Source organism: Chlorocebus sabaeus, chromosome 2 (genome assembly GCF_047675955.1).
Source record: "Chlorocebus sabaeus isolate Y175 chromosome 2, mChlSab1.0.hap1, whole genome shotgun sequence".
NCBI lineage: Eukaryota > Metazoa > Chordata > Mammalia > Primates > Cercopithecidae > Chlorocebus > Chlorocebus sabaeus.
The window spans coordinates 56,347,693-56,364,999 of NC_132905.1; the positions used below are offsets into that span (position 1 = coordinate 56,347,693).

A 17,307-nucleotide genomic window follows, 5' to 3' on the forward strand; every position below is an offset into this window, starting at 1 on the left:
CAAAAAGGCACTAGTTTTATGTAGTAAGAAAAATGAACTTGGAAGAGAGCTAGAAATGAGAAGAAACCAGCTTATGTTTTAAATATAGGCTTTGTCTTATGTCTCTATAGCTAAAGATTGGTTTTTAGAGCTTAACATTCAATGGGTAAAACAAAAGTATTCCTTACCTCACCAATAAAGAGAACCTTCAAACTTTTTTCTCACGGCATGTTTTCAATTCTGAAAATTAACTTTAGGAAATAAGAGACTATTTAAAAATACAGCACCTCTGATGAATAGTTAAAGGGATCATTTATCCTACAGGGATAAACTGTAACCAAAACTTACTGTGGGGCTCTAGACTCCTGACAGCATCAAAAACTCAAGTTGCATATGAAGTCCTAATACTTACAGTTGATTTCCATTCAGTATTCGGTATTTTGCTCACCTGAGAATGGATACTCCCCAGAGTGTACAGAGACCCCTGTATATTCAATGGTGACCACAAAAAATCAAACAGAAATCATGCCAGTCCATGACTCTGGTTTTTAATGATAGTTTGTGTGGATTTTCCCATGAAACACCCTCGATCTTAGTTAGGTGATTTAGTAAATTGTATAGACCTATGATGGTGGTGGTGATCAGCTGAGCAAAACAGAAATAGCCAAACAGAAGTCATTTCAAATTAAGTCACTTGTACTTTGAACTATTACTCAGTATTGGATGGTAGATGAGGGGAAAATACAAAATATGTGTCCTAGACCAATGCTGTCCAATAGAGCTTTCTATAATGACAGAAATAGCCTACATCGGCTGGTCAGTAAGGTAACCAATAGCCCGCAGTGGCTGCTGAGTACTTGAAATATGGCTATTTTGACTGAACTGAATTTTCAATTTTACAGCTAGCTGTGGTTACTGGTTATATTTGGCAGCAAAGATCAACAATCCTATAGGTCTATCTTAAGATTACTTTTATAGGAATGAAGAGTATCAGAATTATTTCTCAATTACATATATTTAGTTTTCATTTCTACAGAGAGGTCAACAAAGTTTTGTGAACTCAATTGTGTAAGTTTGTTTTTTTACGAAAGGACTTCACAGAGAACAAGACAAAGAGTAAGAAACACAACAGCAAATTTCCAAAAAATTCAAGTAGAATCAAACTTTGACTACAGATTTGGTCAAATTCGTGCTAAACAGCCTCTTTAACAACATTATTATTCAACTGACTTATATAATTTGCTTTTTAGTAGTCAAATACATTGTTTTAAATCTTAATTATTTTTTATTATAAAATACATGTTTAGTGTAACAAATTCAAATAATCTCTTAGGAAGATAAAGTAAAATAAGGGGCCAGGCATGGTGGCTCATGCCTGTGATCCCAGCACTTTGGGCGGCCAAGGTGGGTGGATAACCTAAGGCCAGGAGTTCGAGACCAGCCTAGCCAACATGGTGAAACCCCATCTCTACTAAAAATACAAAAATTAGCCAGGCGTGGTGGAGCATGCCTTTAGTTCATGCTACTTGGGAGGCTGAGACGTGAGAATCACTTGAACCCGGGAGGCGGAGGTTAGAGTGAGCTGAGATTTGTGCCACTGAACTCCAGCTTGGGTGACAGAGCAAGACACTGTCTCAAAAAAAAAAAAAAGAAGAAGAAGGACGTCCACCACACTGTACCTACCAAAATGCCCATTCCCCAAAGACGACTGCTGTTAAACGATTAGGGTACCTTTCCTGATTTTTTTTTTTTTTTTTTTTTTTGTCTAAGCACATTTAAAAACCAAGACTTTTAGTTTTAAGTGATAGCTCTGAATCTCCTTTAGGCATGAAGTATAGGAAATTATATTTCTGCAGCAAACTCAGGCTCTGCAACATCAAGTGTGGATTCACTGGAGATTATTTGAAGTAACACTTAGAGATCATAATAGCCAAAAAATGGTGGGAAATGAAAAAGGGTAGGTTTCTTTATTTAAATTTTTTTTTTTTTTAGAGACAGGTTCTTTGCTCCATCACCCAGGATGGAGTACAGTGATGGGATCGTAGCTCACTGAAGGCTCAAACTCCTGGGCTCAAGCAATCCTGCCTCAGCCTCCCAAGTAGCTAGGACTACAGGTGTGCACCACCATGCCCAGCTAATTTTTTAATATTTTGTAGAGATGGGGTCTTGCTATGTGCCCTGAGTGGCCTCAAACATCTGGCCTCAAGCAATACACCCACCTCAGCCTCCCATAGTGCTGGGATTACAGGCATGAGCCACCACACCCAGCCAAAGAAAGGCTTTTTGAGGAAGTATGATCAGAAGAAAATGGAATGTGCCTGAAAGAGCTCTAAAGGGCCACGGAAGTTCTGTTCTCTATAAAACAGAACACGAAGTATGGACAGGTTCTTTTTAAACACACTTGACTTCGGAACAAAATCCAAATTGTCCCCGTGATATCGTCCTTTGACATTATGTTCATTTCGGTTATCTTAGTCTTTTCTCAGACTTCACAGATAATTATCTAAAAGCCCCTGGCTAAGTTAATGCTTATCACTGTGGTCACAAATGGATGGCTTGGATTTTATTTGTCTTGCAGTGTTCGTAAATTTCTTGATGTATACTCTTATTGCCAACTTACATACTCATATGTATATGGATTGTGTGTGTGTGTGTGTGTGTGTGTGTGTGTGTATATATATATATAGTCCCCAAATTTAAAAACCATAATTTGGACATTTTTTTCCACACAAAAAATCAGAAAATTGGTAACACTCTGCCCCATTTCCACATGGCAACAATTTAGACAGCCATGAGCTCTCCACATGGCCCTGATCCCACCACTCTTGTCTCAAACAAATCTAGTCAGTTGTACATATATTATGTATGTATATTGCTGTGCTTCTCCTTCCTTCCTGACTCTGGAAGACTCCTGTCTCAGTCTCTCTCAACATGTCTGAAGGACTCAGGGGCAAGTGTCAGAGGTGTAGGCCCTAGTCTGGGTTTAATGTCCGGGGCCAGCTTGATTTGAGCTCTAAGCTAACACTCTGGACTTTCAGTCATGTTTTCTTTCCCCAATGAAACGGAAAAGTTTGATTTTAAAGAGGCAAAGTGTGTGACGCCTGCAACATACATAAAACCTGTTTAGTTTTACTCAGGAGTGGGAATCAGGAAACCTGGGTGCTATTTCTGACTCACTTTGGTTAGAGAAGGGCAGTTAAGCTGTCCTTATGTTTCTTACCAAATGAGGAAAATACTGCGGTAGCTCATAGCAATTTGGGGAGTTTTAGAGTCTATGGAAAACGGAAACGCTATTGGTAACTTAGATTGAACGTTGAAACTTGTGTTTGTTTTTCAGGCACTTTTGGAACTTAACTGGATGTTTTATGTGTCTAGTAATCGGCTGATAGTAGATATTATTCTACCCCTGTATTGGGATGTGAAATAGCAGAAATCATAGTCTATGCTGGTACTTTCAGCAAAGACTTTACCACAGTAATCAGTTCATGAAACTCTGTGTTCTGAAAGTGGCCACGGTCAGTGAATTTGTGCAATTTGGTTTCCAACCTATCGGCCACTTCTTGTTGTTCCTTCCAGGGAAGGAATGGGTCGTCAGTGGAGCCAAACTGCACAATGTAAGGGCAGTTGGCCTTGATCTTCTCCCACTGCCAGGGGCGGGTGAAGTATCCTATGGGGAAAAAAAAAACAGTCTTTCAGTGCCCATGGATAATCTCCCTCTAGATATTCTAAAATACCTACTGGCGACCCACATAGAGACACAAAGGAGCAGAGCCTACGTGTGAGTTAGAAGTAATTCTTTTGTTTTCAAATCTGTAGGGCTTGATACCACAGTTACTCATGAAGAGGTGGTACATGGTTCAACTAAAACCAGGCCTCTACGGTTCAATTCTAGACTTACGGCTTGGGAAGAAATCAAAGTGTGAACTTATATCCAAAGATAGGTGGTAAATCTTTCTCCTATGCTATTAGAATGTTTTGGCATATCTGAAAGACAGCACTGTTTTTACAACCTGAACAGACAGCCCCATGTCTCGAGAGGGCTTTGCTCAGATTTCTACCTTCGGACTTACCGCTTGCACGCTCATTTTCATCCCCCAAGTCCGATGTGTACGCAGACACTAATACAATAGCATATACTCGATGTGTTTCTGCATACCTGGAGAAAGAAAAACGATGTCAGCTAATATAAATGTTACCTGTGATCACCAAAAAGTCAATAAACCGGCCGGGCGCGGTGGCTCAAGCCTGTAATCCCAACACTTTGGGAGGCCGAGACAGGCGGATCACGAGGTCAGGAGATCGAGACCATCCTGGCTAACACGGTGAAACCCCGTCTCTACTAAAAAAGACAAAAAAAACTAGCTGGGCGAGGTGGCGGGTGCCTGTAGTCCCAGCTATTCGGGAGGCTGAGGCAGGAGAATGGCGTAAACCCGGGAGGCGGAGCTTGCAGTGAGCTGAGATCCGGCCACTGCACTCCAGCCTGGGCGACAGAGCGAGACTCTGTCTCAAAAAAAAAAAAAAGTCAATAAACTACTTAAAAACTCATTTGTGGTAGGCTACAGAAAGCATGTGCTATCTGCTGTTGAGGTCGATGTGAAAAATAGCAAGGAAACTGCAGAACTACAAGCCCAACCCTGGCTACTGGATGAGCTTCTACTCATTTTTCTTTCCTTTTTTTTTTTTTCTGAGACAGAGTCTCACTCTGTCACCCAGGCTGGAGTGCAGTGGCACAGTCTTGACTCACTGCAACCTCCACCTCCTGGGTTCAAACGATTCTCCTGTTTTAGCCTCCTGGGTAGCTGGGATTACAGGCATGCACCACCATGCCCAGCTAAGTTTGTATTTTTAGTAGAGACAGGGTTTCACCATGTTGGCCAGGCTGGTCTTGAACTCCTGACCTCAAATAATCCGCCCACCCCGGCCTCCTAAAGTGCTGGGATTACAGGTGTGAGCCACCGCACCCAGCCCCTACTCATTTCTCAAGGTAGTTCAAACTTGTGCAAACCTTTCCCAATGAACAAAAAAATGTGTAATCCACCCACGTTTAGTATGCTTCAGTGTCACTTGGTTGGTGAACATGCAGATTCTCAGGCTCAGACCCAGAGCCTCTGATTCAGAAAGTTGGGATTAAGGCCTAGAATCTGCATTTTAAGGCATGATCCCTCCTTCAACCCAGATGACTCTAATGCAAGTGTTCTGTGAACTGTATTTTAAGAAACACTGTACAATACCAGAAATGTACCTTTGGTACCACACACTCCACATTGCCTTGTATTATTCATTTGTGTCGTCTTATGTAAATTTCTCTCAATAAACTGTCAGCTCCTTAAGGGCAGATATGAGTCCTATTATCTTTGCGTTCCTGGTGCCCATTACAGTGCCTGGCAAGTAGACACCCAGCTAACTATTAGGTTGGTACAAAAGTCATTGCAGTTTTTGCCATTAAAAGTAAGCAGAAGACAGACAAGAAATAAATAGGATGTCAGATGCCATGCCTAATCCTTGACTAGATCTAGGATTGATTAGATGTAGGTGAAAAGTACTGCAGATAATAAGATACAAAGAGGATAGGAGCAAGTAGAGTGAGGCTCCTTTATTGGCAAAAACCAGAATTATAATATTTGCAGACAGCAGTATCCCTCAGCAAAGACTGGGATAAGGAAAGACACATAGTAATAATTTCAAGAGACCTTTGTGCCAAGAAAGAGTTAGCATTGGTATTTTGTTCTTGGGTCTAAACTTTTTTCCCCGTTTACTTTGAAAAATATCAAACCTACAGAAACGTTTAAAGAACAAGCACCTAGGCTGGGCGTGGTGGCTCATGCCTGTAGTCCCGGCACTTTGGGAGGCAGCACAAGGCAGGCAGATCACCTGAGGTCAGGAGTTCAAGACCACCCCGACCAATATGGTGAAGCCCCTCTCTACTAAAAACACAAAAATTAGCCAGGTGTGGTGGATGGCACTTGTAGTCTCAGCTACTCGGGAAGCTGAGACAGGAGAATTGCTTGAACCTGGGAGACAGAGGTTGCAGTGAGCCGATATTGTGCCACTGCACTCCAGCCTGGACAACAGAGCGAGGCTCCGTCTCAAAAAAAAAAAAAGAACAAGCACCACCTAGATTCATTAATTTTGTCACATTTCACCCTTACTTTAGCATGTATCTCTTGAGAAGGCCACTCCCTTAACCATGGTACCACTATTACACCGAATAAATTTCACATTGATACAGCAACATTATCTGTATTTATTTTTCCCCAACTATACCAAAAACGTCCTTTAAAACATTCTACAATCCTAGATCTAGTCAAGGATTATGCATTGCATTTTATTTTCATGGCTCTTCAGTCACTTTTAAATTTTTTCTTTTAAATGACATTAACATTGTTTAAGAGTTTAGGCCTGTCTTGTACATTATCCTCTAAATGGGATCGTCTGTTTCCTCCTAACTAGACTGAGGTAAACATTTCTGGCAAGGATACTACATAGGTGATGCTATGTCTTTCCCACACCATCACATCAGGGGACAAATGATGCCAGTCTATTATTGGTGAGATTAAGTTTGATCATTTGCTTAAGGTGACATCCACGTGATCTCTCCATTGTAAAGGCACAACTTCCCTTTCATGATTACAATCATCTGTAGGGTAGTCCTCTATGATTGGGTCAATAGGAAATTCTACAACCTTAACCCAATCATTCTGGCATCCATTTTTCTGCTTGTCTCCCTTAACTTTAGAAGTCAATTCTTAGAAGGCTGCTAATAATCCTGCAGTGAGTTCAAGCATCTTTAAAAGCAGGCACATCTTTACTAATCAATGGCTTGAGAAAAATGCAGTTTGCCTTGAGCTGGGATAGAATTCAATAATACAAGGAGCTCTTCGTTTTCCAGACAACCCCTGGCAGCATATAAACATCCTCACACTAGGAGTGTACCATAATTTTGTAGCTCCATCCTGAAATACTCTTGTAACTTTAATCAGTGTGGCTGAAAGGTTATGAAATTTGGCAAGATTCCCTGACATGCAATTCATGTGACATCCTAAGTGACTGCTTGGGACAAATAAAAACTATTATCCTTTGTCATTTTGCCTAGCAAATATGAAAGAAACGCAACCCTTATAGGCTAAACTTAGCTTAGTCAGCCAGCTAAGTCCCTACCCACTAGGCCTTATAAGGCTAAAAGGGGAGATATAATATTCTTAATGAGCAGTAGGGATGTGCCCATGAACCTAAGGACCGGGGATTCGCAGGTGAGTGGCACTGCAGACACAATCTACCATATGCCAGGCTCTCTTCTAGGCAATGGGGTTTCAGTGCCAGAATGAACAAAGCCCTGCCTTCCTGGAGTCTACATTCTATTGGCAGGAGACAGACAAGAAATAAACCGGATGTCAGATGATAAAAAGTGCTGCAGATAGACCGGGCGCGGTGGCTCACGCCTGTAATCCCAGCACTTTGGGAGGCCAAGGCGGGTGGATCATCTGAGGTCAGGAGTTCGAGACCAGCCTCAACATGGAGAAACCCCGTCTCTACTAAAAATGCAAAATTAGCCAGGCATAGTGGTGAATGCCTGTAATCCCAGCTACTCGGGAGACTGAGGCAGGAGAATTGCTTGAAGCTGGGAGGCGGAGGTTGCAGTGAGTTGAGATGGCACCATTGCACTCCAGCCTGGGCAACAAGAGCGAAACTCCGTCTCAACAACAACAACAAAAAAATGTGCTGCAGATAATAAGATATAAAAGGGATAGGAGCCAGTAGAGTGAGGAAGCCGTTTCACATGGAGTGATTAGAGAAGGCCTCACCTAAAGGGGACATTTGAGCAGAGATTCAAGGGGAATAGAAAGCCATGCAGATGTCTAGGGACAGAGTGTCCCAGGTAGAAAGATGAGAGCAGGCTAAGATGTGTGTGTACTTAGCATGTTCCAGGAACCGCAATGAGGTCAGTAAACCTGGCTGGGAGGAGAGAAGGAGAGTCTGTAAAGACAGAATCAGAGCTGACTGATGGGAAGCCACTGGGGTTTGCAGCCACTTACGCTTTAAAAGGATCACTGCATCCAAATAAGAGCAGATTTTTTTTTTTCAATCCACTAGCAAAACCAGGAAGGAATTAGGACAGATTACGTTACCACTTTAGAGGTCAGCACTGTTTCCTCTGCAATAGAAACTTAAGATATACACAAGGTATATCTCAAGCAAGCATGGCTGGAGCCCACAAAGGGGATACAGTTTAACAAAGATCGCACCTCATGGCTGCGATGGCCCCAGAACTGTGGCCGATAATGATGGTCTTCTCATCACAGTGAAGCTCTGTCTCCATGAAGGGCAGCCAGATGCTCTCTCGTGCTGTAACTTAAGGTTCAGGGTAAAGAAAAAGTCTGTCATTTGATAGTGGCAGTCTGAATCCAATGCTGCCCCACCTTTCTAACAGACGACTATTCAGCAATTCACAACTTTTAAAATTGCAGGACCACAGCAGGAGACAGGACTGTGTTAACAGAGCCAAAGGCTTACATATTACTACTTGAAAGACCCAAGTCCACAGTTCTGACAAATAGTTTTTCTTTTCTCTCTCTTTTTTTTTTTTTTGTTTACCATGTTCTTGTAAGAAAATACTAAGGAAATAATAAAATATAACTCTGAAATTTTAATGTAAACTTTCAAACTTAAAAAAAAAAAAAAGCTATTGGTCAGGTGCAGTGGCTCACACCTGTAATCCCAACACTTTGGGAGACCGAGGTGGACAGATCAGTTGAGGTCAGTAGTTCAAGAACAGCCTGACCAAATGGTGAAACCCCATTTTTGCTAAAAATACAAAAAAAAAATTAGCCAGGCATGGTGGCGTGTGCCTGTAATCCCAGCTACTCATGAGGCTGACTTGAACTCAGGAGGCAGGAAGAGTCACTTGAACCTAGGAAGCAGAGGTTGCAGTGAGTTGAGATCACGCCACAGCACTCCAGCCTGGGCAACAGAGTAAGACTCTATCTCAGAAAAAACAAAAAAAAAACTCTTGGAACATTCTAAAATTCACACACATTTATTCATTCTTTCCAAATAGGGGATTCCTGAGACAAGTCATAGGCATACCCAGAACAAAAGTAGCAATATGACATGTTTAAACATTAGGATCTCAAACACATGCTGTAAAGTTTTATACGTATGCCTCAAATGTAATACCCACAAATTCTGCCTGAAAATATTTGTAGACTTACAGAAGGGAAAGATCAAGTTGGTGCAAAGTTGAAAATTAAATTTTACCATGCCCAGGTGCTTTCCTGATCCTTACTAGAATTTTCTATGGCTTTTGGTTCACACCCTCCTCCCCAAGCTACTTGCCTTATTCTTTCTTAGGTATATAGGCATCTTTGGTTTCTCCACTACGATATTCTTGTTCTCTACCACAAACATGGTAATATCAAAACCCAACAAGATGAGGCTGTTTAAAAACAAGTTTAAAACTTACTTGGGTCGGGCATGTTTTTAGCCAAACACTGGAAACCAGGTATCTATGATATGAGGGGGGAGAAAAAGCTATAATAAAGAGCTTAATTACAACTAATACTTTGCTAATAAGAAATGAAGCACCTGATATGATCGTTACCAATTCAGTATTAACTTGTGTTAAGAAATGAAGTAGGTTAAGTGACCATCCTTTCCCATGAACTCCATCTGTAGTTCTGTATCTAGGCAGCTCTGCTGACCTCTATAGAGAGACCTATATCTGCATTTGTACACCCATATTTGCCTCTACAGCCCTCCATCTATAGAGAGGCATGAACAAATATGTTCTAGACAGACTGACTTGGAGCCAAACAGACCGTGGGCCAGGCAGTAGGTAAAACGTGGCATAGGAACGTGATACAGAAAGTTGGAGACAGCATCCTCTCAGAAGCTCCAGCCCTGAACTTTGGGGTTGTAGCTCTGACCAGGGTTTTCAGCCACAGCCCTGCAATCTACTCTGGAGGATGGCAACCCAGGGAGCCGACCTACCCCCTGGTTACAGAAGAGGGTTAAAAAATAAAAATCAAACGGCACAGGGCAGCCTACAGTAAGATGCCATTTTTATAAAGCTCACCAAGAAGCCAAATTGAACGGTCTATTGTTTAAAGGGTATATTCATAGGTTGAAAAGTACTTTAATTTTAAAAAGAGAAGCAGACGAAAAAACTTCAGGATGGCACGGGTCTGAGATGGGTAGCCATACGGGTCGTTTGGAAGACGATGTATAGGCAATGTCCCAGATTTTAGTTTAGTAATTCATTACATTATGCCTCATAATGTAGACGCATGTTACATATATCCCTTGTATATATTAAGTATAGAATATTTAATTTTTTTTAAGCTGAAGCGAGGAGCAGTGAAGATGTAAAATTATCTGGGAAGTCCCAAATCTGAACCAGCAGCAGATACGGGGGGCGGGGCTCGGGGCTCAGTCTGGGTAGTTCTAAGAAGGGGGGTTCCTTCAACTCTAACGGCTGAGCCCTCAAAGAAGTCTTCCAGGCAGTTTTACCAACCAAAATTCGACCACTAGCTCTAGAGTTTAAGAGAAGGCAGCGGGGGAGAGGAAGGAAAACACACAGGGCTTTCCTGGAGGGGATTAGACGCATGTTCAAACTTCAACTCTCAGTCCCCTCCCGCCGTCCCTCGCTGCAGGCTGACTTCACCGAGCAGCGAGGCATTAGGCGCTTACCTTCTCCAGCTCCTTTTTCACCCAGCCATACCAGCCGTGGGTGGTCACATCCCCGCCTCCATTCCCGGGAACAATCACTGCCTTGCTAGGAGAAGCCATGAGTGCAGCGAGGCCAGAGTCCCCTCAGCGCGGTTCCAGCAGAGCTGAGCCCAGCCTGCACCGGCCGGGAGCCTGCGCCGCGGCATCCTGGGAGTTGTAGTTGCGGGGACCCGGGAGGCCGGGCTCTTTCCTTCTTGGCCTGCCTTCCACTGCCTGCGTGGGGCAGCCAAGAACAGAGCCTGCGAGCGTCCCTCAATTGTAAAGCAAAGCACCGTTTACTTGCCTCTTACTAGTGCTCTCATGTTTTCCCCTTATTTAAGACAGGCTATGACATGCTTGGGGTGTGTTATTTCTTTGCTAGATTTACTGATATTTCTATAGGAAAGTTTGTTTTTGGTTTCAAACATGCAGAAAACCCATTTATAACTTGGGAACGCCTGAAATCCATATTATTTTTCCTTCTGATTTTAAAACAATTTTTAGTAGTCAGTATCAGTCCTGGTTGTTGTTTTTCATTGCTTTGAATGAAGTTTCCTTGTGTAAAGCTACTAACCCAAGTAAAACCAAAAAAAATTTTAATTAAATACCAAGAAAATACTTCGTCAGATTTTCATATTAAACCGGCTATACTAAAATTGTTTAAAATAGTTTATAACCAATGTTTAGTCCCATATTCCTGGAAAGACAATTAAAGCTTCATGTACATTTGGTCACCTGGTGGGCCATTTAAACATTTTGTAAAGGATTTCATTTAATTGTTATTTGAATTCCAATTTGTCATTCTGGTTGTATAAAAACTTTCCCATACAAGGGGCTGATGTTATAACAGTAGATTATTATGCTACAGTGTATTTTAACCAGGTAAAGAAAGCTTTGTATGGTTTGAATTTTCTGGAAACATGGAGAAGACTGTCCTTGTCATCGACACAACAAAACTTAAGGACCTTGGGCTTTGGGTTCATGGTCTGGCAACTGAGATTGGTCCCTCCACACTTTTGGAACTGTGCCTGCATTGGAACTTTTGAGGTAAAGCTACCCTGGGAAATTTCTCCCAAGAAGAAAATGGCATGCTTGATGTGAACAGCTTTTCCCAAGTTCACAGCTTAAGACTTCTACTATCATAAAACTCTCAGCTTTGATTTTTTTTTTTTTTTTTTTTTTTTTTTTTTTTTTTTTTTTTTGCTTATGCCTCTACAAACAATGGAAGTGGAAAAGGGGTCTGTTATGTGCACTTATGGGATATAGTTTTATTTGTGAAGGAGTTTGCAGCCAGCCTTATACATGGATAACCTTATGCTTTGATAGATAAAAAATGAAGTCCCAATGTAGGTAAGAAACTTTAATGGTACCCACGTTGTTTCATAATCAGTCAAAAACAAAACATTGGTTCACTCCTCTAACCCACATCATGGGTTAAAGAAAACATTGCCAACATTGCCAGGAGGCCTTCACTCTTCTAGAAAGGCATCATTTGTTAGGTCCTTTTACCATGGTTTGAAGTAAAAGAAGCAATGATTAGAAATGTATCCCACATTCGCTGGGCGCCGTGGCTCACGCTTGTAATCCCAGCACTTTAGGAGTCCGAGGCAGGCAGATCACCTGAGGTCAGGAGTTTGACACCAGCCTGGCCAACATGGCGAAACCCCGTCTCTACTAAAAATACAAAAACTAGCTGGGCATGGTGGCGGGTGCCTATAATCCCAGCTACTCAGGAAGCTGAGGCAGGAGAATCGCTGGAACCAGGAGGCAGAGGTTGCAGTGAACCGAGACCGTCCCATTGCACTCCAACCTGGGCAACAGAGTGAGACTCCATCTCAAAAAAAAAAAAAAAAAAAAAAAAAAAAAAAGAAATTCAGTGGTAGGGGATTAATGAAGAAATTGCTTAGTCAAGTGAGTAAACTGTTTAGCTCATTTGATTTTAGGAGGTTTGGTTTATGGGGGCCTTGGGTTTAGGAGCATACTCCAAACTCTTGCTGTTATCCTCCCAACAGTTATAATAATAGTCTCCCTGGTGCGCTGTATTCTCTCAAAGGTTTTAAATGTTTGCATGCAGCCATCTCTAGAATATCAGATGTTCTTTCTTCAACTGGAATGACAAACGCTGAAAGAAATGTGCAACCATGAAAACACCAAAACCTATAAATGATGTGCTGAGACCAGAAACCCAAAATGATGGTAACTGAGAGTGGCGCTAAGGCCCTAAGTTTTGGTCACACTGTCACCTAAGTGAGAACCTGACCAAAAAGGGGGAATTTTTTCCACAAAATTTTGGGAGGCCATTGTTTTGGACTAAGCTCATGCACTAGGCCCCAACAAACCAAACCAAACCAAAATGGAGTTGCTTGTGCTAAGACTTCAAGGAAACATAGATTCTAGAACAGACTAGGTTTTGTTTTTTCTTCTGCAAGTCTCTATAACAAACATCTCCGACAGCGTAGGTATCCACCCGCTAAAGTCCCCATTAAATCTTTTAACCAAATTCATTTCCTCTCATCTAGAGACCATCAAGCTTCAGATGATCATGCAACAAAGGTTCCATCCAGTTCCAGGTGAAGACACCACCCCAGCCGTCAAGAAACTACCCTGCCTCCACTAGATAAAGCAGGGCGAGTTCCGTGATCACCAATAGGTAGGAACTACACCCCAAGCCAGCATGAAGCAGTTACAGAAAAAAGACCATCAGTCCCTCTGCCTCCTGTGGAGATTTATGGGGATCACATCTCTCAAGGGGGAGATGAGGCAGGACAATAGGGTCTGGAGGCAGGGAATAGAAGGCCGATTCACACTTCAGTTATGACAGGAAATATCCTCTCCACATGGCGTAGGCTACGTAAATGACTTAACTTTACTTCATCCTCTTCATTTACATAGGGTGTACCCCAAGTAGAGGGTATTTAAATGCCCAAAAATTCCATAATGGGAACTTTGAGCCCTTATGCTCAGGCGCGCTCCCATAATGTAGACTGTACTTTCATTTTCAATGAAACCCTTCATTCCTTCCTTTCTTTGTGCGTTTTGTCCAATTGTTTGTTCAAGACGCCAAGAAACTGGACACCCTCCACCATTAACAAAGGGTCATGAGGAAACTTTTGGGGGTGATATATATGTTAATTATCTCGATTGTGGTGATGGGTGTCAAAACTTAACAAATTGTACATTTTAAATATGTGCAGCTTAAGGTACATCAATTATACCTTAATATAGCTCTTTCAAATTTAAAGATAGTAATCCCAGAACTTTGGGAGTCTAAAGCAGGAGGACTCCTTGAGCCCAGGAGTTTGAGACTAGCCTGGGCAACATGGCAAAACTCATGTCTTCAGAAATTTTAAAAATTAGCCAGGCATGGTGGTGTACACCCGTAGTCCCAGCTACTCCGCAGGCTAAGGTAGAATGATCGCTTGAGCATGGGAGGCTGCAGTGAGCTATGATCATGCCACTGCACTCTAGTGTGGGTGACACAGTGAGACTATGCCTCAAAAAAAAAAAAAAAGGAATACAATTTCAACATAAAACAAGCAGAGACATTCCTGTAACCAACTAATTGTTTGCTTAGTAGTTTTTAGTTCGAGAAGCAATGATACTCCCTAATCAGGAACTGGGGGTTGAAAAAGGATCTAGCAATCTAGCTTTCCTGAAGATTTATTACCTCTTTCTTCTAGAAGGAGAAAAAAGGCAGTGACATTAACTCTCATCTTAGGTTTATGCCGAAAATAATTGAGAAGATTATAATTACATACATCCGTTTTGTTTTCTACTTTTTTTTTTTTTGAGACAGAGTCTCGCTCTGTCACCCAGGCTGGAGTGCAGTGGCGCGATCTGGGCTCACTGCAAGCTCCGCCTCCCGGGTTCACGCCATTCTCCTGCCTCAGCCTTCCTAGTAGCTGCAACTACAGGCGCCCGCCACCTCGCCTGGCTAGTTTTTTGTATTTTTTTTAGTAGAGACGGGGTTTCACCGTGTTAGGCAGGATGGTCTCGATCTCTTGACCTCGTGATCCGCCCATCTCGGCCTCCCAAAGTGCTGGGATTACAGGCTTGAGCCACCGCGCCCGGCGTTTTCTACTTTTTAATCTCTTATACAAACAATTTCTGAGCTTATCATTATCAAAGAAGAAATAGCTTTGGTTTCAAAGCTGAAAGCCAATATTTTTGTGAATTTTTAAAAATCTGAAAATGCACCTTTATATTTGGTACCTCACTTGCTAATATTGAAGAAGTTAGTCTCAAGAACTTGCTGAGACAGTTTCACTCTTTCTAAAGGGATCATTCATCCTCCACTAAGGCACTCCTGCTGAATAATCTTCCTCTGCCTGGATTTTTCTTTTCAGGTCAGGATCTTTTCTGTGGGAAGTTTGTCTCTAAGTCTTCAAACTCACGGTCTAAACCTATTCTCCTCTCTTCTGTGGTTACTTTTCCTTTCTGCCACTGCTTTTGTTTACTTGTTTTTTTGATTTTTGGTTTTGCCACCTTGAGGAGAAAGGAGGTCAATGGAAGCCTTCTTCAAAGTCTTGAAGAACACATGGGAGCTCCTGGGAAAGAAAGCAGGGGTGAAGTGGCTGTTCTTGGCAGAGAGGAAGGCATGCACATGGGCACCAAAACAACGAACAGTACATGTGGGCTGAGAAGGACAGTAGTTCATTACTGTGAGTGATGGAAAAACTATGTAGGGTTTTAAGCAAGAGAATAGTAGGGTCAGATGTGTGATTTAGAGAAAAATATCCAGCAACCAATGTGATTTTTGGATCTGGCAAATTTGGGCAAAGCAATCATTTGAGAGACTGTTGCAGTAATCCAATCAGAGGATGAGTGCCTGAACTAAGCAAGTAGATGAAATTGAGAAATATTTAGAGTAACAAATTAACAAGACCAAGTGATTCAGTGTCACCTTCGAGGTGGAGGGGTTAGAAATAAGGAAGAGCCAAGGATAACTTCCTACTTTCTAGACTCAGTAACTGAGAAAAGAATGGCATCTTCAAGTGAAACAAAGTACAAGAGGCAGAAGATTCACTGGGAGCCAGGGAAATGATGGATTCAGTTTAGGACATATTAAGATCGAGATGTGCAAGAACACCCAGTGATGTCTGCAGGATATTTCTCCAGGCGGTCTTGGACTGGCCCAGTTCTCCCCACTTTCTTGCTTGTAGTTCTGAAGAATAATTCCGATGTGCTGGGAATATAATATTCTGAGATAAGGAGGAAATAGCCAGAACAGCTCAGGCTCTGTTCTAGCCTCCCCAAAAACAAGATGTCCTTCAATGCTTTTACGGCTTTTCCCAGCTGGAGTACAAGTGGACATGCACAGACGAGACTCGATCTGCACTGTGCGGCTTTCCTGAGTCTTGAGAGACCAGCTCATCATAAATCCTAGGCTTCTGCTGTCCCTTGCTGCTTCTCTGTGAGTAATAAATCCACTTCATGTAACTTGTGTATGTGAGTGTTCTGGCTCACCAGGCTCGGGCAGGTAGTAGAAGTACAGTCCAAGATGCAGTGAACTGAACTGGTAACCAGTGCACACTAAACACGCTTTGCAGAACCCAGCAGGTTGCTGAATATATGAATCTGAATGTTAGGTAGAAAAGTCTGACCCAGAAATACAGAATTTAGGCCGAGCGTGGTGGCTCACACCTATAATGCCAGCACTTTGGGAGGCCAAGGTGGGCGGATCACCTGAGGTCAGGAGTTTGACACCAGCCTGGCCAACATGGCGAAACCCCTATTAAAAACACAAAAATTACCCGGGTGTGGTGGCGGGCACCTGTAATCCCAGCCACTCAGGAGACTGAGATGGGAGAATTGCTTGAACCCAGGAGGCAGAGGTTGCAGTGAGCCGAGATCGCACCACTGCACTCCAGCCTGGGCGACAGAGTGAGACTCCATCTCAAAATAATAATAATAATAATAAAATAAATAAATAAAAGAATTTAGAGTCAGGCTATAGATGATGATAATATGTCAGAAAAATTATGAAAGATTTTGCAATAGTCAAAAGAAGTTACTGGGTGAACTTCCCATGGAATGCTGTGCATTTTTAAAAGACTCTCTGGGGGCCGGGCATGGTGGCTCTCGCCTGTAATCCCAGCACTTTGGGAGGCTGTGGCAGGCGGATCATGAGGTCAAGAGATTGAGACCATCCTGGCCAACATGGTGAAACCCTGTCTGTACTAAAATTACAAAAATTAGCTGGGCATGGTGGTGCACCTATAGTCCCAGCTACTCGGGAGGCTGAGGCAGGAGAATCGCTTGAAGCCGGGATGTGGAGGTTGCAGTGAACTGAGATGGCACCACTGCACTGCAGTCTGGCGACAGAGCGAGACTCCGTCTCAAAAACAAACAAAAAAACAAAACATCCCTGGGTCATTTGCTGTAGGGGCCATGTACCTCTGCCTTTGAGTATGCTCTTTTACAACTCTGTAGAGATAGAAATTAACTTACAGGAAGTGGTAATGCAAATATTCCCTGCCCATAACAATGTAAACTATTCCTGTCCACAGCAATACAAATCATTATTTTGTGTGATAGAAAATATGTCACTATAAACCAAATTCGTCTTGGAACCAGTTTGAACATCCCTCCTGGTTGTAGGGATTAATTAAAGTCAATGAATGA

General features: G+C 42.3%; 1 protein-coding gene across 1 annotated transcript; it reads right to left on the bottom strand.

Moving 5' to 3' along the window:
* Positions 1 to 505: 505 nt before the first annotated feature.
* Positions 506 to 10,854, bottom strand: RBBP9 (RB binding protein 9, serine hydrolase). Its single transcript, XM_007961159.3, has 5 exons — positions 10,666 to 10,854; positions 9,440 to 9,482; positions 8,223 to 8,328; positions 4,050 to 4,135; positions 506 to 3,646 (listed from the first exon to the last, which is right to left on the bottom strand). Exons 1-5 carry the CDS (start codon positions 10,762 to 10,764, stop codon positions 3,420 to 3,422), a joined length of 561 nt encoding a protein of 186 aa, XP_007959350.1. The 5' UTR covers positions 10,765 to 10,854; the 3' UTR covers positions 506 to 3,419.
* Between the last annotated feature and the right edge of the window lie 6,453 nt (positions 10,855 to 17,307).